Below are 24,040 nucleotides of genomic sequence, written 5' to 3' on the forward strand. Positions count from 1 at the left end.
ATTATGTCTTTACTGCTAGAATAATCATTTTTCTTTTTTGTAAATCCTCCTAAACATTAACAAAAAAATTCATTGTTAAATGTGTAGCTATTTTCCATCTTAATAGGGCATAATATGCAGATTGTTCTTTTAACATATAACAATGTTAAGTATAGGGCGAGAGGAGTAATTCAAAGGACTGGGATGTTTGCCTGGCATGTGCAAAGCACCAGGTTTGATTCCCCAGTACCTCATGGCTCCTTGAGTACTGCCACCTGTGACTCGCAGTACTGCATACCAAGGCCCTTAACCATCAGCCCCCACTGCTGCACAGGCACTGTCGCCAGCATAGCTCCCAGGAGCCCTGAGTACTGCCAAAGATGTCCCTCTCCCACCAAATCTACTTATCTTGAGTGTTGTTTCATTACATAATGAACAGTACTGCAAAGTATCCATCTATATAGTATAGTGAATTTATATTTTGAGGAAATAATTTATAGCAATGCATACATACAGAGCGAGACAATGATATAAAATTTTGAAATGATTAATCAAAAACATGTAGCACAGTGAAGATACAGTAAAGGAGCAGCATGTTAGAGAGATGAAAAGTTCCTTACATGGGGCCTAAGCTGTATCTAGTGGAATGAATAATCCAAGTAGAGAAGGATCGTTGGGGTTAGGAAAAACATTGATGTTAGCAGACAGCCTCATGTAAAGAGGCTGACTAAACTAAAAACAAAGCTAATATGGAAATTAATGCAGAGACCAGATTATGACTAAATCTTGGGGCAGAGAGCAGTGCTGTTGGGTTATGGTGAGTGAAATAACCATTCTATAAATGCTATACTAATGCCATAGTAAATACACCAGTCTTCTTCAAAATGGATAACAGCCCCCACCCCCTTCAAGTAGTGTTAGCATGATCTAGGGGGCCAGTAGTGACGTCGGGTACAATGGAGATGCTTTCTATTTGTTTTAGTAATATTTCTAGGGGAGTGTTGAATAAATTCTTTTGAAAAGAATTGGTCATATAAAATTAAGAACTTCTGGCATACATAGTTTTACCAGTTCAGAGACCAGCCCAGTACCAGTCCAGGACCTAATTAATTGCCAGTCATCTTTAGTAAATTGTTGAACTTGTAGTTTGGATTTTTGAGATCTATTCAATGGACACTAGATCAAGGATCCATTGGTTTAGGCATCATACCACGTACAAATAATTTTAAAAAATAATAAAGTTAGGGTTTGTAGCCAGAGATGACTCAATAGGTACACGTTTGATCCTAGCACGTATGGTCCCTCAAACACTGCTGGGAGCAATTCCCAACACTGCTGGATATGACCCAAAACCAAACCAAAATCCAAAACCCGCAAACCAGGTGGAAAATAAAAAGTAGAACCTTTTCGCAATGCGGTTCAGGTAGTTATATTCTTTTACATGTTACTTTTATAGCATGGTTTTATTTAGAGTATTAATATAAATATTATGAAGGCTATCTGGATAGTGTTTTTATATTATAGAGCCATTTGCTGTCATCATCTTCATACAGTGTCCACATTGTCCTGGGAATTTTGCTATATTTGTTTCAGTTCTCTGAATATTTTAGCAAAGCTTGCTTCATTTTTGTTTCCAGTTGGCAAGTGGACAGCCTTGAACAAAAGCCCCAGCCCTCTGCACAGCAGACATGATCCACATTATAATTTAATATGAGCTACGTGTAATAACAACCAGCATTCCATTTTGGACTAGAGTGGTGAAGAAGTAAGAGATTCAGTGACCTCAGTTAATTTTAAAAGTAATTTGCATACCAGTAGATTTAGAACACTCATAGCCTGAAGCAATTTTTTCAAATATAAGCTATTGTAATGATTCTACTTTTATTTTTTTCTTTATAGAAAACCAGGCAAGAGCAAAGGAATCTGACTTATCAGATACTCTGAGTCCAAGCAAGGAAAAAAGTAGCGACGATACTACAGGTAAGTTTTCATCTAATTTTTACAAATCTGCAGCTGTTAATGTTATTGATGGAGCTATTGAAGTATGCAGGCTAATGTGGATGGAGATTTCAGTTTGTGTGGGGCAGAAAGCAATGTTTAATAACTCACTTCCATAAATCTTTGCTATATTGTTGAACTATTTCAACTATTTAAATGCAGTAGCTGAATAAATTCTTTTATAATAATTTATATAAAGCTATATGAGTTAATTCAGTTATTTATTTAGGTCTCAATAGCCTTCTGATAAATCTGAGTATTTTTTGTAATTATTTTTCCTTCCTGAAGACGCCCAAATGGATGAGCAAGACCTAAACGAACCCCTTGCTAAAGTGGCCCTATTGAAAGGTACTGTTAATATGTTCTATGACATTTTAAACCAAAGTCTCAAATTCACCACCAAAATCATTTTTATATGTTGTGTGAAGTTTTGAATTTTAGTCAAAAATATTAAGATAGTTTTTTTTTAAGTAGAACTTAAAAATTTAAATGTTGGTGTTTCAAACAAAAATATTTAAATTATAAAATAGTTTGGATCAATTAAGATTATGAAGGGAAAAGCAGTAATGGTATGTGATGCAGCTGTGGGCTTTTCTCTGCATATTTATTCTGTTTGAAACTTATGATCTCTTTTAATATAAACTTTGAAAAGATTAAAATATTTTCTTGAAAGAACTTCCTATTTGCTTTACTATTATATGGTAACAGTTATAAATGCTGGGCCTCTTCATCTTTTGATAAATATTCTCAGATACTTAAGAAACTCTTAGAAAGTATGAGCTGAAGAATTTTATATAGGGTTAACAGAAAAAGTACAAGTAATGAATTCTTTTTCTTGCCTCACTTCTAAGTAATTTATTTCTTAATGTTTAAATGTTTAGAATTAAATGAGTAAGAAATAAATGAGCATTTATAAAATAGTTTTTAAATAAAGTGTCTGGCTTGCTTTTCAAGCCCATGTTTCCCTTGAATGTATCTTGCTTGCTTGCTTTTCCACTTGGGAGAAGCCATTGTTCTCTCTTGAACACATCCTTCACTCTTTCTTTTCCCATATAGCTTTCTAAGTAAGTTCTATCTTGCTTCACAAAAATATAAAAAATAAAGTGTTTTGGGGTGCTAACTGATAAATCTGTGGTTGTTAGCATTCAGTCTCTTTTATATTTTCGTACTGCACATAGAAGAGTTGATATAATTTTAGCCACTAGATTAAACATGTTGTTAGTCATGGACCAGTGCCAGGCAGCTCTCTAGAATCAGAACAGCAGAAGTAGCCTGTGGAAAACTCTCTCTGTAGAAGTGCCATTGCTTTTGACTAATATCTTAAAGAATCAGAGTCCAGATCTTGTGCTTTAGTATCACGTAAAGAAGTCTTGTTTTACAAACCTTTATTACTATGCTGTTTTCCTAGTTATATAATGATATGATTAAGTCCCAATCAGGTTGTTAAACCCTATAACGGAAAAAAATCACCCAGGCACAATTCTCTAAGAAAAATACACCATAACTCTGAATGGTTGTTTGATCCTTTGTTATTCTTTTCCAACAGTTGTATATACATTCTTTAGAGTATTTTATTAGGAGAATGGAAAAAAAATTCATTCATTGATACTTATTAGAATATTGAGTGATAGTTTATTATACGTGATTAAACTTTGTAATTTTATGTAATTGGTTTTAATAGGCTTTTCTTTCAAAGGAATAGTACATATTATTAGACCACTTTGTTAATCTTTGGAGCTATAGATAGGAACAACATTTAATTAGCCCATTAATTTTTCTCATTGAAACTTTATGCTTCTTGAAACATTCTCAAATTTTATTCTTTTCCTCTTGAAAAACATCCAGTTTTTATTTAGAATTGTAATATGCTGCTCTTCATGTTAATCATCTAGAATTAGCAAAATTTAGCCAAGCATTCATTATGAGATATAATTCATAGAAATTATTTTTATCATGAAATATGAACCATTTAAAACTATTACAGTTTCTGGAATCCTATAAAGGAATAGTAACGTGGCATAAAATTTCTGTGTGCTTAAAATCATTATCTGAAAAAAAGATTTTTAAAAAATAATTGTAATCCAAGTAGAATATAGTACATGTTTGCTTTACTTAGAAAACTGTGCCAAGGGCACCACTGGTTTCAAAGTCTGGAGATTAAGGAGTTTCTAATAAAATTTGATAGGAGATAGATGTTAACTTGCTTCTTTGTGTTTGTTGCCAGTAGGAATCAAAGGGAAAAAATATGCTCATGTTTTTTGTTTCTTTTTGCTTTGAAAGACGGGGAGGAAAAGCAATTTGCACTTTATTAAGATTTGAAATGACCCTGAAAGAATGTCATACCACATATCACATATTCAGTGACAAAAGACTGAACCTCAATCTGGTCAAAATTGTAAATTCAGTAGCTGACTGACTTCCAGCACATACAACAAACCAGAGATATATTCTAAATGATGTGGGAATATAGTGATAAAATCCATAATGTGAATAATTATGGACTCCTGGGTTTCTTCAAGTAAATTATAAGGTTAACTGCCTTTAGAGATTCGTGGAATAGTATAGAAAATACATTTTAAGTGGGTAGGATTTTAAGGAATAAAGCTTAAGCAAAATAACCTCTTAGAAGAAAGAAAAACTAAAAGCTGTAATCTAGATAGTTCCCTCGTGGATCCTCAGGATTTTCCAAGAGAGCTGCAGTTGGAAGATCACACAAATGGAGGGCCACAGCAGAAGGCTATGGGGCCAGCTGGTAGGATGGGAAGAAAACAAAGTTCAGAAGGGATGTTTCCTGTCTCTGTCTCTTGCTCTCTCCCCCCCTCAACCCTGAGCCCAAACCCCCAGAAGTGGGCCACTTTTGGAAACCTTTGAGAAACACTGTGCAGTGCTCTAGGTGATCTCAGTTGGGTTTTATAGTTATAATAAAATCCATATACTTAATTTTGTACATTGGGATAATTGCTTTATTTTTAATAACATTCAGTGCACAAGACAGTCCCCAGAACAAAGGATTATTTAGGTCAAATGGCAAAAGTGATAAGACTTACTAACATACAACTAACAAGGAGAATACCTACTCAAAGATTTTATGTAGTTTGTTTCTTTTGTTTTTGCTAAGCTGCTTGAAAATCAGATATAGACATCATGATTACCTTCTAGATATGTTTAAAAATAAGGACTGTTTTCCTTATCTGTAGACAGGCTGCTAGGGCCTTTGTAGTTGCCACCTGTGGTATTGAAAGAAAAATTTTATCGTATCTATCACGGTACTCCTGTCACTAGAAAATGCTCTTTCTCTGTACCCTCAGTTTTACCAAGAGTCATTTGAAACTCAAATTGGTAGATTGACATAGATTAATTAAATTTTTTTCATTTGAAATGGAAAAAGTATATTGCATTATAGATGATTTTATGATTGTATCATAAAATTTTATTCTTAGCACTTTTTGTTTTGTTTATGGGTCATAACTGGTGGTGTACAGGGATTTCTTTTGGTTTTATGCCAGGGATGAGCTCTGAAATTACTCTTGGCGGCACTTGAGGGACCATATGTGGTACCAGGGATCAAACCCTGGTTGGCACTTGCTTTACACACCATGCAGTCTCTCTGGCCCCTCTTAGCACTTTTGTTTGGTTGGTTTTGGGTCACACCCAGCAGTGCTCAGGGATCTTGTCTCCTGGTGCTTAGGAGACAGTCAGGGTTTCCAGGGATCGAACCTCAGCAAGCTGCCACATGGAAAGCAAATTGCCAACCTGCTGTATTATCAGTCCAGACCCTGCTCTTAGCACTTTTTTAATGAATTAAAGGTTGCTATAGCTGAGGCCCTTGCAAACCAAAGTAAAAGATAGAATGCATTCAAAGAATATTACCTACGTAGTAATACATTTATTTCAGTTTAGTGTTCAGGAGCTATTCCAGCTATTCTGTCATCTAGGAGTGACCCCTAGTGGTGCTTGGAATTTAACCAAGTCTGTTAGACCCATTTGTTTTTATTTTTTAATTAATTAGTTCTGGGGGTTAATTTTGGACTACACCTGACCAGTATCCCGGGTCTGATGCTTCTGACTCCGTGCTCAAGGTTACTCCTCTTACTACTCAGGGATGTATATGCAGTGCTGGGGATTACACCAGAGTCTGCTGCGTTCGGGGCAAAGGCCTTCCTATTCTATCCCTCCAGCATATAATGCATTTATTTCAGGTAATATTAGTAGCAAACATTTGAGTGCAGTCAAAGATGAGAAAAGTTGAAAGGGCACATATTTGAGAGATGACGTTGAGTTTATTTGTATAAACAGCTTAGGTTATTACATTGCTTAATGATTCAGCATGTATTTGTTATTATGTGTAGTGTTTGGCGAATACGTGATGATGAAGTGAGCATAGTGAGCCTTTCAGCCTAGTTTTTGTTTCATAACTGGGGAAATCATGCTAAAATACTTTTTCTTGAAGAAAAGCTCGTTTTTGCTTTTGCATTTCAAGTTCCAAGTAAGTCTTCTGATTTGCTATCACATTTCAAAATTGATAAAAGAATAGGGTATACTTTTCTTGCTGAATATTAAGTCCTAAATTAACTCTACTTTAATGAAATGTGTAACTTACCATATATTAATATGTTTACTAGTGCCATAGCAATAAATTACTAATATAGATCTAACGGTACTTCTTTTGTCAGAGTAAAAGAAAATTCCAAATATAAGCTGCTTCTACATTTTACTTAACTCATTTGTAATATTATTTAACTATATTAAATATGAAAGTGGTTACTAATCTTGGGTTGTAGTTACTGTGTGATACTAACTTTTGCTTTTAAAAATAAACATTTTTGTCAGATGACTTGCAAGGTGGACAGTCAGAAATTGAGGCAAAACAAGAAATTCAGCTTCTTCGCAAGGAATTAATTGAAGCCCAGGAGCTAGCTAGAACAAGTAAACAAAAATGCTTTGAACTTCAAGGTGAGATCAAGATTACTTTGGTTCCTTAGGGGAAATGAAGGCAACATGATGTAACTGAATGGCTCCAGATGTGCATTCCAGAGGCATGGTATCTTGTTTCAGATCCATACTTTTATTAGCTGTTTGATCTTGGACATTTCACTTCACCACTTTGAACTTAGTACCAAATTCGTGAAATAGGAACAATCTCTCTACTTTGTTCATATTGTTGATATGAGGACCCAAAGACATACCAATAAAAGATCTTATACCAATTTTATTTTTATTTTATACCAGTTTTATTTTATACCAATAAAAGATCTTATACCAATTTTATTTTTATTTTATACCAGTTTTATTTTATACCAATAAAAGATCTTAATTGTGTTTTAAGTACAATACAAGGAAAAAATAACACATCAATTTCTAAATTGTAGTTACAATGTTTGTTGATTTTATAGACATCTTATTATCTGGTTCTTACTCTGGAGAACCTGCAGGCTACCAAAAGTATCCTGCCCACACGGCAGAGTCTGACAAACTCCCCATGGCATATTCAATATGCCAAAAACCAGTAACAATGATGGGTTTCATTCTCCTGACCCTGAAAGAGCCTGGAATGTGGCACTTTCTAAAATCTCAGGGTTAGGACGAAGGAGACATTACTGGTGCCTGCTCGAGGAAATCGACGAACAACAGGATGACAGTGATACAGTGACAGTTTTTTGGTTTAAAAAATGGGACATTTATATTCTCAATGATTTTACAGTGTATTTATCAGTAAATTGAAGGAATCAGACAGGGTGACAGTATAGAATCTTTCCGTCCTGACCATTTTCTTTTCTAGCTGTGCACTTAATTGTTGTGTCTTGGGCTGGTAGAGCCTATGCTGACAGCTGCAGGTGCTTACATCGCCATATCATCCATAGAAACCACCTAATTGCAATCAGTTAGCACCTTGGAAAGTCTTTCAATGAGGAGAAAGTGAATATGAATACCCTATGGAGTCCTTATGTTTTCTCTGGTTGCTTTAGTGACCCGGAGAAAGATTCACATCCCAGGGATAACTGGGAACTTTCAGAATCTTTTTTTGCTTTTCTGTTTCTTAAAGAAATTAGAGTTAGCATTCACTTAGTTGAACATTTTGGAGAAGAATCCACTAATTCATTTAATTATAATGAAAAATATTTAGCAAAAAACTTTTATTTTGTTAGTGTTTACTATATGGTTGGTTATAGCATCTGAGGATTTTAGGTCTCGAGCGGGCCCAGTAACGTCTCCATTTTGAGACTTTGTTGTTACTGTGTTTGGCATATCGAATACGTCACGGGTAGCTTGCCAGGCTTTGCCATGCGGGCGAGATACTCTCGGTAGCTTGCCGGGCTCTCCAAGAGGGGCGGAGGAATCAAACTCAGGTTGGCCATGTTGGCTGCGTGCAAGGCAAACGCCCTCCTGCTGTGCTATCACTCCAGTGTTTTTATTTTGAGGGCATTTTGTTTGGGGGCCACACCCAGCAGTGCTCAAGGATTACTTGTGGCATCTTGCTTGGGGATTGCTCCCACTGGTACTTTGGTGACCTGGGATTGAACCCTGGCTTCCCCAATGTGCTCCAGCCCATTGAGCTATCTCCCTAGCCCCTAGGGAGGTTTTTTTCCTTTTGTCAGTTTCTTTTATATTTTGGTGCCCCACACCTGCCAGTGCTTGGGAACTACTGCCACCTCTGTGTTCAGGAGTTGCTCCTGGCAGTGCTTTGGGGCCCCTGTGATGCCAGGGCTCTGACCCGAGACCTGGGGCCCCTCTGTGCCAAGCATGCACTGACTGTTGAGCTCTCTGTTTGACCTCTTTTTTTTTTTAAATTTAAGCTCAATGTGCTGATTAACAATTATCAAGAAAACTTTTTCCACAAAAATAATAGCACATTTTTTTCTTGGTAATACAGACCTAGAAGATTCTACTTCTTGATGAAAGATATTCATCATCTACTACGGTTTTATGTTCCTATAACCTAAAGCTATTCAACTGCTAATACTGCCAATGCATACTCTCCTAACTTGTTTCCTTCAGTGAAATTTAGGGAGTTCTTAGAAATTTCCAGCTAATAAATTATGAAAACTTTACATTAACTAATAAAATTAGATATATTGTGTTTTACTTTTAGCTCTTTTGGAAGAAGAAAGAAAAGCCTATCGAAATCAAGTTGAGGAATCTACTAAACAAATACAGGTTCTTCAAGGTATGGAATACTCCAAGACTCTTGTGGTTGTTGCTTTTCTGTTGCTTTTCTTGATGGCTTAAGAGGAATGGAAAGTAGAAAGGAGTGTGAAGGGGGTCCCACTTTTCACAACTTTGGTTATTCCCTAAAATCTGAAATTCTAACTGTGTTGTTAGTGGATTGTTTGTTCTTTTAAAATACACAGGGAAGATTTTAAAGCAGACACTTGGAGTAGGAAGAACGGGGTGAAGATATAAATTTGTTGAGACTTCACTTTTTAGGTTATATATGAATTAACATGGAGGCAGTTTGGGATAGAAAATGATTTTGGAATGCTCTGTGCATCAGAGCTTGTTGGTGTCATTATTTCTAGTGTTATTAATACAGTTGGATTGCAAAATAAATTATATACTTCCCACACAATACATTTATAGTCCTTTACGCCACCATTTTTTTGGTGAATACTGCCCTTTCTACCTATCATTTTGCTGTATCTCTTTGTGAGGCTATCATAGGGTCATTGCTGGAATGACCAGAAAGACCCCTATTTATCAAAGTTTTTATTCAAGTTGCTTCTCTTGGTATTGTGAGACTATAATTGTGAAATACCATGAGAGATCATTATTTCCCATCATAAAATTTCTTCTGTGAAGGTGGGGAGGAGGATTTAAGGAAGTGAAGGGGTTGGAGGTTGGGGCCATACCTAGCAGTAATCATGAGCCACTCTCAGGTCTGTGATTACTCGGGACAGTACTGTACCAGGTGTGAACTGGGTATGATCACATGCAGAGCAAGTGACTTTACCCTTGCATTATCTTTCCAGCACACGCACTGTGAAATTCTTAAAGCAGTATTTATTTATTTTAATTATTAAAAAGAAATCAGTGTTATTTAAATTTATTCATTATATTTTAAGAGATAGGGAGAAGATATTAAATACGAAGTCATCACAGTTCAGAAGTGAGGAGTCGGGGCTGGAGAGATAGCACAGTGGGTAGGTTGCTTGCCTTGCACGCAGCCGACCCGGGTTCGATTCCCAGCATCCCATATGGTCGCCTGAGCACTGCCAGGAGTAACTCCGGAATGCAGAGCCAGGAGTAACCCCTGTGCATCGCCAGTGACCCAAAAAGAGAAAAAAAAAAAGAAGTGAGGAGTCATCTTATTTTTGAGTGGGACATTTGAACTATTTGGAATTTTTTATTTGTTTTCATTTTGGGGCCAGACCTGGTAATGCTCAGAGATTACTCCTGGCTCTGTGCTCAGGAATTAGTCCTGGCAGGACTCAGGGGGCCATGTGAAATGCTGGGACTAGAACGCAGGTCAGCCGAGGTCTGCCAAGTGCGAGGCAAATGCTCTTATCTGCTGTATTATTTCTCTATCCCTAAGTTATTTTGAATTCTTAATTGTAGCGAGAGATATAGCTTAGTGTTAGAGCAAATGCCTCACATACGCATGTTTGTTGTTTCAGTCCCCTCTATCAAAGTTATAAAAATTTAGTTATATCTGTTTTTAAGTTGAAAACACTTTAAATGTCTATGACTTAATGTTAGTTACAAATAATACAAATTATACAAATCATATGCTTTACCAGCTGGGCAAATCTTACTTGAATCTGTATTTACATTATATATAGACAATTTTCTGCAAAGGTTCTGTAACTTGGCACAGTCTTTGACTTAAAGCTGTCTGACCTAGGCATCTCTGAGTGCCCCCTAATGCTAGCATGTGTATTTAGGACTTTACCCATATGTCTGTGGTCGACTTGACTCTTGACTATTGTGTCTTATCAGATTTTGAATGTATATTTCTCAGTATTTCCCACAAATCTCAAGGCCTAATATTTCTTTAGTATTTACTTTCGGGGAAACTGTCCCCAAATAGTTTCTTAGATACTTCAAAATTTTTCTTACATACTTAAGGAAAATTTTCTACGTATAATAATTTTCTTGTGTGATAGTAGCCAGACTAGTTTTTTAGATCTGAAATAAGAGCACAAGACTGTGTATTTTTATTGAATATACTTTTCTGAGGGGCCAGGGCGATGGTACAGCAGCTTCTAAAGGCATTTATTTGCCTTGCATATGACCGACCTGAGTTCAGTCTCCAGTACCCTGTGTAGTTCCCTGAGCTCAAGAGTGATCCATAAGCACAGAGCCAGGACTAAATCCCTGAGCATCTTCAGGTATGGCCCCCAACCAAAAATACAACAAAACAAATATACACATATGTATATACTTTTTTGAGTAAGCGGTATTTATTAATTTTATCAATTTATTAATTCAGCCAGTAATCCTTAATTGTTTACTCAACTTGTAAATAGAACCTGCATGAGAATTAGAGACTAGTAAAAAATATAAACAGTAAGCAAATAAATATATAATATGGTGTCCAATAAGGGCAAAGTAAAAGGCTAGCAAATGATAGAAGAATTTTTTTCTAGCTAAGTCATTAGACCTTTTAAGGCGCTAACCAGCAAAACCTTTAAAGTATTGAATAGCAAATTGAATTAAGAACTTCAGAGATTTTTATTAATGTTTACAATTTGAACAAATGATTCTAATTTCGGAACTGACCCTAAGGAAACAAATGTAAGCATTGTAATTCTTCATTGTAAATAGTATTATCTATAATAACTTTTTAAAAAAACTAATCCACCTAAAATGTCTAATTGAAAGTATTTGTCAAAAGTTAGATTGTAGGGGCTGGAGTGATAGCACAGCGGGTAGGGTGTTTGCCTTGCACGTGGCCCGACCCTGGTTCGATCCCCAGCATCCCATATGGTCCCCTGAGCACAGCCAGGAGTAGTTCCTGAGTGCATGAACCAGAAGTAACCCCTGAGCATTGCCGGGTGTGACCCAAAAAAGCAAAAAAAAAAAAAAAATGTTAGATTGCTATGGTTTAATTAAAAGGTGTTTTCACCAGAAAATAAAAAACTATGCTATGACCCCTTTCTATTTTTCTTTTTTATGTATATAAATGTATGAAAAATGAGTATAAAATGTTGGAATCCATTTACTCTAGATAGGAAATAAGATCACTCTGAGGGCCAAGGATGTAGCTGAGTGACAGAGCATTTGCTTTACATGTGTAAGTAAAGCCCAGAGTTTGATCCCAAACTCAGCAAAAAAAAAGGTGGCGACAAATAGCTTTAAAGGCTTAGACTGTGCAGTAACTCCAATTCTGTGTGGACTGTCTTTTCTTCCTAATTGTTATGGACTAAGAAAATGATATACAAATATACTTGTGTAGTCCAACTCCAGAGGTTACACGTCGATATTGAGAATCTCCGGGAGGAGAAGGACAATGAAATCACAAGCACCCGAAATCAATTAATTAGTGCTCGAGATGAAATTTTCCTCCTCCATCAAGCAGCAGAAAAAGCTGCCTCTGAGCGGGACACCGATATTGCTTCTTTACAAGAAGAGCTTAAGAAGGTTCGAGCTGAGCTTGAGCGGTGGCGGAAAGCAGCATCTGAATATGAAAAGGAAATCACGACTCTGCAGAACAGTTTCCAGCTCCGATGTCAGCAGTGTGAGGACCAGCAGAGAGAGGAAGCAACAAGGCTACAAGGTGAGTAAAATTAATTGTACATAAAATACTTCACTATTGACAGTGATAGCTTTATAACTTGTGCAAAGTACTGTAGAGGCTCTTTCTCTCTTCGATAGCAAATGGGTATATAAAGCAGCATTTTTATATTGGGGCGTATTATTCAGTGCTGCAGGCTCCATATAAAATATTTTTACAATTTTATCTTTAACTACTGTTAATTATTTGTCTTATGAAAGTGAAGTGGGAGACTATTACTCAAGTTCAAGGTAATGGGACTTCCCTGAAGTATCAATGAACCAAAGAATATGCATAGAAATTCTACCCTTTTAAAGGAAGAAAACATAGATTCTTCGCCAAAATATTTTTTTTTATCCTCGGACTTACTTTGAAAATCATGCTTCTATATTAATCAATATGTTTGGGTTTTTTTTAGGTGAACTAGAGAAGTTGAGAAAGGAATGGAATGTATTGGAAACAGAGTGCCGGTCTCTAAAAAAGGAAAATGTTTTGTTATCATCAGAACTGCAGCGGCAGGAAAAAGAATTGCACAAGTATGCGAGACTCTTTAGCCTCAGATGAGCCTCAGATTTAGCCTCAAACTTTTTCTTTGTCTTCAATTTTCTTATAAATTTAAGTTTGATACTTAACTATCTTTTTAGAGCAAACTGGATTCAGCCAGGTTGTTTGACTGTTTGGAAGGTTAAATATGTTAAATTAATACTTTAGCATTTTTTTCTTCCACTACCATCATCCCTATATGTCCTTTCCTTTTGATGTCCTTCAGGAATACAGACTTACTAATTTCCTCCCTCACAGAAAATAAATAGAGCCCTAAATAGACAAATAGCAAAGACCTGTAAATAGTGATTGAACCTTATCTGTACACTTGAAATAGTGCGTTTTAAATACAGGATTTTTTTTCTTCTATACCAGCAATCTCTTCCTATTAGTAAGGCTCATTAAAAAATTACTATAATAAAGAATGTATAGACTGAACTGGAGCAATAGGTGATGCTGCCTTGAATGCAGCAACCTGGGTTCAATTTTCATCACCACATAATCTCCCCTAAATCCCACTAGGAGTGACCTGTGAGCATAAATCCAGGAATAAGCTCTGAGCTCAGCCAGGACAAGATGATTTCCAAACTCAGAAATAGTCTCTTAGTGTATATTCTACTATATGACTATATGATGGTGCACTTTCAAATAGTTTTTCAATGAAATTGGAATATAATTGTCCCTTATATGTCCCCAAACACAAAATAAAACAAGAAAGAATTTATATTTTTTAAATATAATTTAGCTTCTGAATTTCAAAAGTGGTTTTGTGAAGAACAATAAGATAAAAGATTAGGAATTCTCTAAAACCAGTAAAATTTTTCTAATATCCTTTAGGGCTGGAGCGATAGCACAGCGGTAGGGCGTTTGCCTTACAAGCGGCCAACATGGCCTACCCGAGTTTGATTCCTCCGCCCCTCTTGGAGAGCCCGGCAAGCTACCGAGAGTATCTCGCCCACATGGCAGAGCCTGGCAAGCTCCCCATGATGTATTCAGTATGCCAAACACAGTAACAACAAGTCTCAAAATGGAGAGGTTACTGGGCCCTCTCAAGTAAAATATCCTTTTACAGGCAACCTGATGAATGCAATAGATTTTGTTTTTTTCTAGCAAATTAAGTGGTATCTTTCCTACCAGTATTGCTTACATAGATTGAAACTGAATTCCTCCTACTTTGGTAGGAGAGAGATGAGGTAACTGTAAACCAAGATCATAGATGTTAACGCCATTGTAAACACATTACCTTAACTGTAATAAATTTTTTAAAAATTGAAATTTTCCTTAAAATTTTGAGCTATTCCTTATTAAATCAATGTTTGGGGCTGGGAGATAGCACAGTGATTAGGACATATGACCTTGGTTTGATCTCTGGCACCACATTGTCCTCAGTCATCATCAGGTGCCATGCTGGAGGTCCCCGAACACTGCCAAGGTTGTCCAGTTAATCCCCAACTCCACATGACGGAGCAGGCCTGCATCCTCCCATCCTTTCATCAAACATCTGGCCTGGCTAGCTAAGACTTGCCAGTGGGGTCTCTGGGCCTCCTCAGCACTGCTTTGTTTACACCTCAGTAAACAAACAAAAAAAGTTTGTTCTCATTAAGAATATAAAGGTACAGGGCCAGAGAGATAGTACAATAGTTAAGACAGTTGCCTTGCATGAAGTTGACCCAAGTTTAATCCCTATCACCCAGTTTGGTCCCTCAAGCCCTGCCAGGAGGAAGCCCTGAGCACCGAGCTAGGAGTAAGCCCTGAGCATCTATCTCTAGGTGTTGCCCAAAACAAAAAAATAAAAAAAGAGAACATAAAGGTATTACATGTATATTAGTAAGGCAACTCCCTCTCCTCACTATAGAATAAATGAAAATTACACTTTTTTGCTAGCCTTGTATTTACACTCCTGAAAGAATAGTGAGATTAACAAAAACTCAATAACCAAGGTGAGTTCCCATAGAAAGTAAGTTTCAGAGAAAAATAATCACTAGGTATGTCAGAAAGTATGTGTATTTATATAAATATTACATAATTGTATATAATTACAAATTTAGAATATCTTATATATTTATAGAAACAAATTAGCTGAGGAAACAAGATTTGCTGAATTATTTTGTACATATTTTTAAATTGCCACTTTGGGCTACAGCCTTGGTGCCCCAGGACTACATTCCTGGCTCTGTGCTTAGAAGTGACCTTGGTGATGTCAGGATTTGAACTGGCATCGGGTGAATGCATGGCGAACATCTTAAACCCCTGTACTCTCTCTTTAACCCCTAAATTATTTGATAAGGCTATGACATATATATTCAGTTTCCATAAAGCACTTTATGTTTTTCCAGTGACATAACTTTCTATACTTTCCGTACATTTGTTCATATTATTTTGACACACAAATTCGTGAAGCGTTCCATATTTTTTGGGCTGGAGCGATAGCACAGGGCTGGAGCGATAGCACAGCGGGTAGGGCGTTCGCCTTACAAGCGGCCAACATGGCCGACCCCAGTTCGATTCCTCTGCCCCTCTCGGAGAGCCCGGCAAGCTACCGAGAGTATTTGATATGCCAGACACAGTAACAACAAAGTCTCCAATGGAGACGTTACTGGGCCCGCTCGAGCAAATCGACGATCAACGGGAGGGCCTTTACCTTTACCTTATTTTGAGTATTTGTAGAGATAATTCATAATACTTTGAGATATTCATAATAGAGAGTAATATATTGAGAACATGTTAAATTTTGTTACTAGTAATTCTGAAATATGAATAGTAGCATAAAATAGTCCAACTTTGTATGTGCGTGAGTATGTGACTGTATTTCTACCAGAAGAGCAAAGTTGTTTGATGTGAAGTATGTGTAAGGTATGCAAGACATGCAATTCTACAGTCTTAAGTAAATCTAGTTAGTTTGGTGTTTTATCATGTAATGACTGTTAGTGTTTCAATATTATTATTATTATTTTAAATTATCTTAAAATAGTATTATTCTTGTTTTGGATTTATGCATACATATATTTTGGTTTGGGGGGCCAAACCCTGCAGTCCTCTGGGCTAACTCCTCGTTCTGTATTCAGGGTTCACTCCTGACCATGCTCTATGAGAAGCCAGGGGTTTAACCAGGGTCAGCTTTTTATAAGGCAAATCCCTTAACCTCTGTACTATCTCTCCAGTCCATGGAATATTGATATTTTAAAGATCAGACTTATCCCTTTTTTTTTTTTTTTAGCATTTTTTTATTAGTGAAACACCATGAAGTACACTTATAGACTTATAAATTTTTGTGCTTGGGTTTCAGTTATACAATGATCAAGTACCCATCCCTCCACCAGTGCCCATCCTCCCCCACCACGGGTCCTAGCATCCCTCCCACCCCCCATTCCCCCCCGTCTCACCCTGCCACTGTGGCAGGGCATTCCCCCCTGTTCTCTCTCTCTTCTTTTGGGTACTGTGTTTTGCCAGAGAGGCATTGAGTGGCAATCATGTTTGGTCTATAGACTACTTTTAGCATGTCTCTCCCACCCTGGGCGGGTCTTCACAACACCCTTTATTTGGTGCTCTCTTCTCTATCTGAGCTTCCTTCTCACCTAGCACATGTGGCTGGCCTTCAAGTCATGGTATCCCTTGTTTTTGAGATGTGAGTAAAAATAGAATTTGTCAGATTATCAAGTGCTATTTTTAATGTAAATTTTGTTAATTTTTTAAAAAGCCATTCTGCAAAATCTTCATGATTTAGATACATACAATTTAGAAATACTTGGTTCCATGTGGGTAGAATATTGTTATTGGTTAAGTTCTCTGCCTAAAGTTACCTTCCAGGGCTTCTTAAACATTCTCACCTATCACGTCTTTTCACTGAGAACATTTTTTAAGTGAAGCAAAATAGTTTTATTGAAAGAAATTTATTTAGAGAAGTGTGGAAAGAAAGAAAGAAAGAAAGAAAGAAATAAAGAAAGAAAGATTTCATGTTCACTAAAAAACATAAGTTTTTCCACAGTGAAAAAAAGCAGAGGATGACTTTTGGATGGTAGTATGCAATTCTCCAAATTGTCTTCGCCTGGAGTTTTCTACATACCTAAAAATTAATCTCGGGCCCTGAAAAATAGTGCAGTGGGTAGGGTGCTTGCTGTGCATGAGACAAACCCAGGTTCATTCACCAGCACCCCGTGTCGTTCCCTGTGCCCCACCAGGTGTGATCCCTGAGAAAGAAACAGGAGTAACCCCAGTGTGACCCCAAAACAGTAAGAAAAAAATAAATCTCACTGAGAAACTTTTATGTGATCCAGGATAAATAAATATATAAAATACAAGTCAGACACTGATAATAAAGAAATTTATTTCAAAGCATATGTTTTTTTTTTTTTTAAGTTGGGGCCACATAGTACAGTAAGACGCTTGCCTTGAATCAGCTAACCTGGTTTTGACCCCCAGCACTGCATACGATCTCTTGAGCACCACTAAGAATAATCCCTGAGCTCAGAGTCAGGAGTGATCCCCGAGCACAGAGCCAGGACAAAGCCCTGAACACAATCTGATATCACCCCCAAACAAACAAACAAAAAAGACTCAGGTAATGCTACTTACCTGAATGAACTTGTCCCACTTAAATGACTTGCTTGACATCTCGCAAATAATGGCAGACCTGGCGTCTAGAGCCTTCTGGTTCTGTGGCACACGCTTTCCCTCCAGTTTGGTGTGTCTTCTCATATGAATAGGTCTAACATTACTTGAGTTGACAGCAGTTTCTAAGTTTCTGTCTCTCATCCTATTTGTCAAGGACTTGAACTTAAAAAAAAGTAGTTGAAATATATGCTAAAATTTTCTTGTCAAAGACCTGTGTTTTTATAATATAGTTAATATAGTGTCATATAATAAAATACACCATTAGTCACTTTCTGCTTCTAGTTTTAAAATGTTAACCTTTGTTAAACTTGCATCTGTTTAGCATTCTAATGCTTTTACTTACTGAAAATATTTGCTCTACTTTTTAACACTTTACTTTTCTCCTTTGAAGCCTACTCTTATTGAAGTACATAAAAAATAGAATTTCTTGCGATGTCTGATCTCTACATGAATTGGTATTAATACTTGTTAATATTTCTGTCATAGTTCCCAAAAGCAGAGTTTAGAGCTCACCAGTGATCTCAGCATGCTTCAAATGACCAGGGAAGACCTTGAAAATAAAATGGGGACCTTGAAGGAACAGCATCTTCGGGATTCAGCTGATTTAAAAACTCTTCTCAGTAAGGCTGAAAACCAAGCAAAGGATGTACAGAAAGAGGTAAAGCAAAAAGACATTCTGAGCCCAATTATGGTTGGACTTAAAGCCAAAAGTAAATGAAATATTCAGGCTAGTTCGAAATAAGGGGAAGCAGAAGTCACATTACCTGTCACAAAGTTGATTCTTGGAACATATCTGATGATTTCTAGTTGTGTATCATGATCCTTCTATAGAGAAGTCATTCTCATGGGGTTATATTAAGAAATATAAGTATACAGAGTTACCTTTATCATTTTTCTGTACCAGTTCATTGACCTATAAGAGAAGTCAGATAACTCACTCATTGTTTATCGTCTAAGATAATTAATGCATTTAACTTAGAATGCTTCTAGAAAGCAAACTGGGGCCCACCATAATGCTAAGTGCCTCAGGTGAAACTTCTGAAATGTTACTTAAAAGTTACCTCATAATCAGGAAGTCAAACACATGCCTAAGATGTTTAACTTTCCTCCACTTCACAACTATGCATGTATACTTTTCCTGTCATTTTGCTTAAAACTTTGAGTGGGGTCTCTTTTTAAAACATCATGTTAAAAATGGCGAGGATTGGGGCCAGAGCAGTAGTCAGCAGGTAAGGTGTTTTTGCCTTGCATATGGCCTGCCGGGAGTGAATGAACCCAGAGCTTGGAGTATGCCCTGAGCGCCACCCAGTGTGACTCAAAAACAAATAAAATGGTGAGAATTGACTAGAAGTTAACTATGTGTTGTGTTAAGAGGTGTGTTGAGTTTTAACCGACCTTTCAATACTTCCTTCATGACACTTAACCAGCAGGGGTGGAGGAGGGAGGGAGAGAAAAGAGGTAGGAGGGAAAGAAGTTTAGCTTGGTCTACTACTGATTTAGTTTGATCTACTAGGCACACCCCAGCTACAAACTATTTTAAGTGGAGGCTTTGTTATAAATAGAAGGAAGTCAAAAATAACACTTTGTCTTTAATAATGAGTTTTCCCAAAATTGTTTTTACAAGATCTGTTTAAATCAGTAATTTTTCTTTGAACTTTCCTTTTCCTTATAGTATCCTGACCTTGGAAATAATTACTGTTCTTCTGTCTCCCTGTTTGTTTCTGAAGAAAAAAACTGTAACATTTTTATTTATATGTGGACATACTGCTTTTGTAATATGTTTGTTTTTTATCTTTTTGCTAAGAATATGTGTTTTGGGAGAAACTTTATTTGGTTGGAACACAAATTTTGTGCCAAAGTAAATTAGCCTAGTTTTTAATACTGTAAGCACTTTGTGGTCCTTCCAGTCCATGTGCCATAATTCTTTCAAAGTCCAGGAAGAATGCTATGGTTGGAAGATGATTCTATTGTATGTTACTCTGAATGCTCTAGCTATTTCGTTGCATTATTTGTTTGCCTGTTTTGGGTACGAATTGCTTTAACTGTTGACAGAAATGGCCGTGGCATGTTGTCACAGCTTCTAAAATGTTGATAGCCCTTGGATTGCATTAAATGCAGCACATTTAAAAATATGTCTGATCTTGTCAGTATGTTTCTTTTCTATCTTCTTGTTCAATGTTTTCTTTCCATTGTGAAATGATGTCTAGTCATCATACTCCTTTGTAAATATAGAATTACTTCTCTTTCTGTTTGTCCTGGTCTTAACATGTTAGATGACTGTCTATAACTAAAATGTTCTTTAATCAAGTTCTTATTTTGTATGATCTACTGCAAATTAATTGCTGCCATTTATTAATGCATATATCTGTCCTTTGACATTTCCCCCTTTGTTCTTTCTCTTACGAAATCATGATTAATGTACTCTATATCTTTGTATTTTCAACACTGTGACAAGCTAAATATTGCAGACCAAGCCAGCTCAGTTATTATTTTCTTTATAAAGAAGAACCAAAGGTGTTGGTAATATGCTAAGGTATTGAGATCATTTCTCACCTCTTAAGTTAGAGAGATCAAGTGAAAATAATATTGAAACGACGTGTAAAACTAAAGCTACAAGTGACCTTTATTCTTGCAGTTTTATATGTGTGATAGCTTTTCTTTGGACTTTTAGTTAAAAAAGTTTATGAGAAAAGTAAATTTTATTCTTCAGTATTAAGAGAAAAATAATGGTTATATCACCTATTTTATTTTAAGATATATGTTTAATTTGATAGAAATACCCATAATTTGAGAATTCATAACACATTGAGCATATAGATTCTCCGCAAAAACTGAAGAGTTGTTTGGCTTCCTCAGTTCCCAGAGCCCCACCCCAGTCCAATGAAGACAGTAAAACTGCAGGATCTTCCTGACTGAGCTGCCTTCGTATCTTTCTGTTTCTTAGTTCCTGGAGTGAAGAAATGATTCAGTGCTTTAGTGCAAAGTGTAGGGTGGATATAAAATGATAGAAAAAGAAAGCAAGAGAAAATTTGCTTTCTGGCTTTTCTCTAAAAATCAAATCATGGGGCTGGAGAGATAGTATAATATATATGGCATTTGTCTTACACATGGGGGGAATTCCTGAACACAGAGCTAAGAATAAACCCTGAGTGGAACTGAATGTGACCTAAACTGAAAGAAAATAAAATCATTAATATTGATTATTTTGTAGTGTACAGAGACGAATCTCGGTATACTGAATTTGCCTTGGCAGTCTACCTGTGTAGGTAACAGGGAGTTCTTTCTTACTTGACCTTTCTCTCCATGCCCACGGTGTCCTCTCCACTCACCCTAATGCCTCGCCCCCACCTCTGGTCTGATTTTTTATATGTTTGTATCCCTCTTAATATTTATCCTTCTTAATATTTACCTAATAAGTAATTGATAATCACTTCAAGATTTTTACATTATTCAGAAGCACTATTATAAAGGTCATTTAGACTGTAGGGAGAAAGGATCCAGTGGGTTTCCACCCTCATGTGCTACTCTCAAGAAACCACAGGGGAAAGGAAGATGTTTTCTGCTATGCCAGCCCCATGAGATATATAATATATATATGCATATATGCATATATGTATATTTATATATTTCCCCCCTTTAATACTCAATCGTTGTCTACTTCTAAAATCTTCTGATACTATAAAGGGCAGAAATAGAGGCAGAAACAAAGGTAGAACGAGTATCAGAACATTCTTTGTTCTTTGCCTGGAAACCTTGCTTATATGTGAGATGCAATAGTTAGAAGTATGACCGATCTAGAATGCTCACCTGTAGGGCATTTAAAGTTGGAAGAAACCACACTGCGTTTGCTTTGGCCTCACTGTATTCAGAAGCTAGCAAGTCCATTTGAAAGTCAAATTAACTGTTTTCCTGAGCAGAAAGTAGCTTGTGTCACTATAGAAAAATATCAGTCCAAAACAGATTTTAGGGGCTGAAGAGATAGTACAGTGGGTAGGGCACTTGCCTTGCATATGGCTGATCCAAGTCCAACTTAGATTCCCAACCTGGTACCCAGCACCGCTAATAGTAATTCTTAAGTGCAGAGCCTTGGAATAACCCCCGAGCATCACTGGGTGTGCCCCACTCCATTCCCCGCCAAAAAATGGATTTTTAAAAGTTATTTTTAATTGTTGATGTTTATAAGTTTTAAATGAATAGATAGAAATTCCCAATCTCAGTGGTTAGTACTATGAATCATTTTTATTTTATATCTACAAGATTTCCTTATCTAATACTCTAATACCTCCTGATGCTAGGTGGGAGTTGATCTATTGATAGTGAATACTTTTTTACTTCCAAACCGAATTAACTTGGCTGACCAGGATATAAGGTCAAACTTTCTAACTTTGCAATTTAATTAGGCTATAAATGTTTGTTTTTTTTATTTTAACTCAATTTGAAATCTTACTTTTCTGCTCTCGGTAGAAAAAAGTGGCCCTTGATAATAGAAACAGATGACAAAATGGTGAATTCATTTTTTTAACACTCCAGAGCTAGAAATTCATACTCAGAATCAAGTTAACATTAGAAACTTCTTTTATTATTAGTGCAAGCAATTCTTGAGAAAGGCTCGGCTTTAATATTGCAGGTGACTAAGCCTGACTACAACCCTAACTTCATACCTTTTTTAAGTTGAGTCTGCACACTCTTTTTTCTTTGCCTTTAGTATGAAAAGACACAGACTGTACTCTCAGAACTGAAGTTGAAGTTTGAAATGACTGAGCAGGAAAAACAATCAATCACAGATGAGCTCAAACAATGTAAAGACAACTTGAAGCTGCTCCGAGAGAAAGGAAATAATAATGTAAGTCTGCAAACTTGGCTTAGCTTTGATTGAAAAGCAAGTGAGAGCCCTGACATTAATGGGGTTTTTTTTAAGAGAATTTTATTACTGACTTGAGAAACTAAGAGGTAGAGAACATCTTAGTTTAACCTTTTTATTATCATATTCCTTGATGGAATTTTTAAGTTAAGAATTTGCCCTTCTAACTGTACCCTAGAAGAACCTGAGGACTGCTTGGGGGAAGAGCTTTGCTTATAAGAAACTTATTAACCTAAAGACTGTCAGTTTTTCCCAGATAAATCTGAAGTTCTGTTCTTAAAATGTCATCTTGTTTCTACACTGTTGGAAAATGAAGTGTACAACTAGGAATCCACCTAAGAATCCTTAGTATTCTGCTGTATCACAGAATAAAGACAATTAGTTTTCCATTTTATACTAATATTCTGACTAAGGCACATTCTTAAGAACTATAGTATAATAGTAGTCTTCTATAAATTTAGGGTGTATTTGATGGGTTTATGTTAGGGGTGTGTGTGTGTGTGTGTGTGTGTGTGTGTGTGTGTGTGTGTACGTGTGCGCACATGTAAGTAAAACATTTTGGTATAAATTCAGTTTAACACTGTTTTTCATTCACTAGAGAGGCAGCTGGTCTTTTAAAAAGATGTTATACTAAATAAATGTTGTGTTGTGTGTTTTGGTGACCATTGCCTTTGTGGCCCTAACTGATGAATGTTCGTGTGGTTGGTTGTACTCTGACCTATTTCAAACTCCTGTCATGGCTTGGACACTGCAGTGGGCATGAGCCACACTCTTCCTTTGGAAGAAGGCACTCTGCTTAACTTGCAGCACAAGTATAAGAATGATACTGCATGGCCATTGATGACACAGTTGCACATAGAATGCTCTTGAGTTGTGTCCAGCTGTCCTTTGCTAAAGAAAGTCTTAGTTTTTAGAAATTAAAGACTTATTGCTTAGGTGGATACCTCTTAGAAGTTGACTAATTTGGGTACAGACAGTTTATGCTGAGCAAAACCAAATTATATTTATTTTAAAAATCATATTCTAGAACTCTTCTGAAATCAGATTATAATGGTTTGGTTACTTCTCTTTTCTTTCATTTCCTGTTCATTTATATCCCTCTGATTATGAAATTTTAGTCCACTTCCTACCAAATTAACCTCTGAAGACATCTAGCATAATCAGAATGGATGCCCCTGTGCCACTTAAAATTGTTTTCAAAAGTAACCTTGCTATTATTACTCAGAGTTGTACAAAGGGTGAATATCCTTTTTATAAAAAAAAATAATAATGGACTATGGTACTAAAATTTTGCTTTGTATTAGTATAAATTTTAATAATTCCCTCTATATTCTGGT

The 24,040-nt window shown here is 36.4% G+C and overlaps 1 protein-coding gene across 29 annotated transcripts in view; it reads left to right on the forward strand.

Annotated features, from left to right (window-relative positions):
• The window catches only part of SLMAP (sarcolemma associated protein), a 146,148-nt gene that overhangs the window by 117,868 nt on the left and 4,240 nt on the right, over positions 1 to 24,040 (forward strand). For 18 of the 29 annotated variants that reach the window (XM_056129917.1, XM_056129915.1, XM_056129923.1 and 15 more), the window contains 8 exons: positions 1,879 to 1,959; positions 2,266 to 2,325; positions 6,808 to 6,930; positions 9,068 to 9,142; positions 12,371 to 12,691; positions 13,107 to 13,224; positions 18,329 to 18,500; positions 22,548 to 22,685. In XM_056129917.1, coding sequence (XP_055985892.1) covers positions 1,879 to 1,959; positions 2,266 to 2,325; positions 6,808 to 6,930; positions 9,068 to 9,142; positions 12,371 to 12,691; positions 13,107 to 13,224; positions 18,329 to 18,500; positions 22,548 to 22,685 — 1,088 coding nt within the window. The remainder of the gene's footprint in view (positions 1 to 1,878; positions 1,960 to 2,265; positions 2,326 to 6,807; positions 6,931 to 9,067; positions 9,143 to 12,370; positions 12,692 to 13,106; positions 13,225 to 18,328; positions 18,501 to 22,547; positions 22,686 to 24,040) is intronic. The other 11 variants (XM_056129933.1, XM_056129931.1, XM_056129934.1 and 8 more) reach the window with 2 other exon arrangements.

The sequence above is a fragment of the Sorex fumeus genome, unplaced genomic scaffold (genome assembly GCF_029834395.1).
Source record: "Sorex fumeus unplaced genomic scaffold, SorFum_2.1 ptg000072l, whole genome shotgun sequence".
Lineage (NCBI taxonomy): Eukaryota > Metazoa > Chordata > Mammalia > Eulipotyphla > Soricidae > Sorex > Sorex fumeus.